General features: G+C 39.0%; 1 protein-coding gene across 1 annotated transcript; it reads right to left on the minus strand.

Moving 5' to 3' along the window:
• Window positions 1-568: 568 nt before the first annotated feature.
• LOC110870012 lies at window positions 569-1,194 on the minus strand. The gene is made up of 2 exons (XM_022119207.1): window positions 954-1,194; window positions 569-858 (listed from the first exon to the last, which is right to left on the minus strand). The coding sequence occupies exons 1-2, from the start codon at window positions 1,192-1,194 to the stop codon at window positions 569-571; spliced, it is 531 nt and encodes a 176-aa protein (XP_021974899.1).
• Between the last annotated feature and the right edge of the window lie 652 nt (window positions 1,195-1,846).

Here is a 1,846-nt window from a genome sequence, read left to right on the forward strand (position 1 = left end):
TTCATACATTCATCTATCACAACAACTCAATTTATTGAATTACAAGATTACCATACTACTAGGTTAATTGGGTTTTACTTCAAACCCTCATTACAAACGAATTCAGACATAGAACATCTTCTAAATGATAATTCTAATGCATACATAAGCTTAATTTCATACTTATTCACAGATTGATCAAAACCCACATTCACTAACTAGAATCAAATCATAAAATCTGACTTACTCTATGTAGGAGACTCTTAGATGGTTAGGATTTTGATCACATGCATTCGAATTAGGGCCAGAAACTCATTCAATTGTTTGTGATTTGAGAAGCTAGGGCATTCGAATTAGGGCCAGAAACTCATTCAATCTTTAATTTCTTATTTATTTTGCCAATTTACACCTTCAGGCCCTTAGGTTTATTCATGTTATCAATCTAGTACATTTTCCTAACTTTCTAACTTCCTTGTTTATTATAACTTAATAAATTTTATTTAAAACTTTTAAACATTCAAATAGTTTATTATTAGATTTTGGGGTTTTACAAATCTACCCCCCTTAAAAGAGGTTTTGTCCGGAAACCCTAATACGTACCAAATAAAGACGGGTAGTGCTTTCGCATTTCATCTTCCGATTCCCATGTTAAATCCGATCCTTTCCGGTGTTGCAATTGAACTAGAACTTGTCGAATGGCTTTGTTTTGTAGATGCCTTATTTTGGAATCTTTAATAGCCATCGGCCTTTCAACATTGTTCATTTTCTCATCCATCTCGATATCGTCAAGTGGCACATATGCCGTTTCATCCGCTAGACATTTCCTTAATTGAGACACGTGAAAAGTGTTATGGATTCCATCTAAAGCTGGAGGTAACTCTAATTGGTATGCCACTTTTCCAACACGGGATATAATTTTGCACGATCCAATGTACCGAGGACCCAACTTCCCCCTTTACGGAACCGAATCATACCATTCCACGGCGAGACTTTTAGGAACACCCGATCCCCTTCTTGAAATTCAATAGGGCGCCTTCTTTTATCTGCATAAGATTTTTGTCGGTCCTGTGCTGCCTTCAAACGAGCCCGTACTTGATCAATTTTCTCATTCGTTATCGCCACAACATCTTTAGGAGCGAGTTCTCGTTGCCCGATTTCTCCCCAGCATACAGGGGTTCTACACTTTCTACCGTACAACATTTCATATGGCGCCATTTGAATACTACTCTAATAACCGTTATTATACGCGAACTCTACCAACGACAAATGGTCGTCCCAGTTACCCCCAAAATCTATGACACAAGCCCTCGACATATCTACTAACTTTTGTATAGTTCTTTCCGACTGTCCATCCGTCTGTGGATGGTACGCGGTACTTAATCGCAAGTTTGTGCCCACATCATCGTGAAATCTACGCCAAAACCGAGACTTAAAACTTGTGTCACGATCCGACACAATAGTCACGGGTACTTCGTGACGAGCTATTATTTCATTCGTATAAATCTCCGCCAACTTTTCAGATGAAATAGTTTCTCGTATGGGCAAAAAGTGAGCACTCTTAGTAAGTCGGTCGACTATAACCCAAATAGCATCGTGACCTCGTTTTGTTTTAGGAAGCTTTGTAACGAGATCCATGGTTATGTCTTCCCATTTCCAAACTGGTACTTCTAAAGGTTGCAATTTACCATACGGGTTTTGGTGCTCCGCCTTCACTTAGGAGCATGTCAAGCACTTAGCCACGTATTTAGAAATGTTGCATTTCATTCCGGGCCACCAATATCCTTTCTTCAAATCCTGATACATTTTTGTTGCTCCGGGGTGTACCGCATAACGAGATTTTTGGGCCTCTTCCAGTAACAACAATTTT

Source organism: Helianthus annuus, chromosome 8 (genome assembly GCF_002127325.2).
Source record: "Helianthus annuus cultivar XRQ/B chromosome 8, HanXRQr2.0-SUNRISE, whole genome shotgun sequence".
Taxonomy (NCBI): domain Eukaryota; kingdom Viridiplantae; phylum Streptophyta; class Magnoliopsida; order Asterales; family Asteraceae; genus Helianthus; species Helianthus annuus.